This window comes from Vollenhovia emeryi, unplaced genomic scaffold (assembly GCF_000949405.1).
Source record: "Vollenhovia emeryi isolate VEMERY1.0 unplaced genomic scaffold, V.emery_V1.0 DF947460.1, whole genome shotgun sequence".
NCBI classification, from domain to species: Eukaryota; Metazoa; Arthropoda; class Insecta; order Hymenoptera; family Formicidae; genus Vollenhovia; species Vollenhovia emeryi.
This window is the reverse complement of record NW_011958906.1, coordinates 1-1,671: the sequence shown is the minus strand read 5'-3', so window position 1 is coordinate 1,671 and position 1,671 is coordinate 1. Positions and strand designations below refer to the sequence as shown.

The following is a 1,671-nucleotide window of genomic DNA, read 5'->3' as shown; positions in this document are numbered from 1 at the left end:
CGGACCCCCCCGCCGCCCGCCGGAACACCGGCATAATGGGACGACGGGAGGAAAGCTACCCGGTCCGGCGAGGGGAGCAAGCTCCCCCCTATCGGCCCCGGCGGCCGGAGGCTTGAAGTCGGGGTACCTCATCCCCTACCAGCGATCAGCGGGCTCGTCCGCCACACGTGTGGTGAACGAGTCCCCCTTAACGGAGTCGCTGGACCCCGTCCGCCTTGAAAAGGGCAGAGGCGGCAAGCGCCCCAGGACGGGAGGCCGCCGACGCTAAAACGCGCCGACGGCCGCCCACCCGGAGCGCACGCCACCGGAACCCCGCCCGGGCTGCCGGACCCCACCTCGGAAAACGTCCGAGCGGCCCCGACAGCCCCCCGCCTACGGCCCCGGACTCCGCCTGGGAAACGTCCCAGCGGCTCCAAGGGCCCCAGGCTGACGAGCCCTGCCTCTGAATACGTCCGAGCGGCCCCGTCAGCCCGTCTACCCGAGCAGAACGGCTTCCCGGCCCCCCCAACGTGGGGAGACCGAAAAATCCGCCCCTCCCGTCCCCCCGAGCTCCCCCGGGAACACCCGTGGGACTCGGTGAAGGGGACTCGACCCCCGGTGCCCGTAAGAGCGATTGCCCGCGGGCACCGGGAGTCGTCCCCGGAACCATGAACTTATGATTCCAGGGACCCGGTGTGGGTCCACGATGCCCTTCCGGACAAGTGTCCATGGAACATCGCTTCCCCACACCCCCGGCCGATGATCGGCCTAGCCAAACACTGGCCAAGTGGGCTCTTAGTCGGCGGACGCCCAACCCAAGGAACCGCCGGAGCCTGAAACGGCACACAGCGGCTCCAGGCCGAACGCCCGCCTTAAGCCCCCCCACCACGACAAGGTGGCCCACACGGGGGGACTCAAACTTAACCTTACGAGGTATACCCCAAATTCCTTGCGCAGCATTAATAGTCCAAACCCAATTTTTTAAGCACTTGGGTGCATTTTTTTTACAGATTTTTCGAGTTTTTTTTCTCCACATAACTCATTCTTCTTAATTTATTACACGCTTCTTGCCAAAATAATATATGACCACTAGTACAAGTTATAATAATACTCAATCCTTGTCCCTTTTTTCCATTAAACGAATCAAAGAGATCATTGAAAAATCGTAGAATTTCACAGGTTGCGAATGCACTTTTTGGTAACATTATTTCACCTTGCTGTGTCTGGACAAGGCCTAAAACATAAAATTCAATAAGAGGTGGAGAAACTAAAGTTTAAATATTATTAAAAAATTTATCACATATTGTTTTACCTGAATTTAAATTTAATATTTTAAATTTAATGACATCCATAAGTTTGAAACCGTGCGACTAAAAATTTGAGAGGCATACTTTACTCTCATTTTTGGGATAAGTCTAGGAATAATATATTTATTTGTTATTGTGTCCATTTGACGATATTTCAGGAAAGAGTTCTTGTCAATTTCATTAATTGTTTCAATATGATCCCAGGACGCATATTTCTTTTCTGAAATAGATTTACTCGTAACATCTAGATCTAAATCTTTTGTTAAAAGATTATTTCTGACCCCTTTCAACAAATGTACATAATCAAAAATAGGTATTACTTCATGATTCTTTATGACAAAGCTAGCCACTGAAAATAAAAATACTATTAATAATAACGGTAAAA

At 51.1% G+C, this 1,671-nt stretch overlaps 1 protein-coding gene across 1 annotated transcript; it reads right to left on the bottom strand.

Moving 5' to 3' along the window:
• Positions 1-335: 335 nt before the first annotated feature.
• LOC105558152 (collagen alpha-1(II) chain-like) lies at positions 336-709 on the bottom strand (the record flags this gene model as incomplete). The annotated part of the gene is made up of 1 exon (XM_012005699.1): positions 336-709. A coding segment is annotated over exon 1 (374 nt), but the record flags the coding sequence as incomplete, so codon positions are not given.
• Positions 710-1,671: the final 962 nt, after the last annotated feature.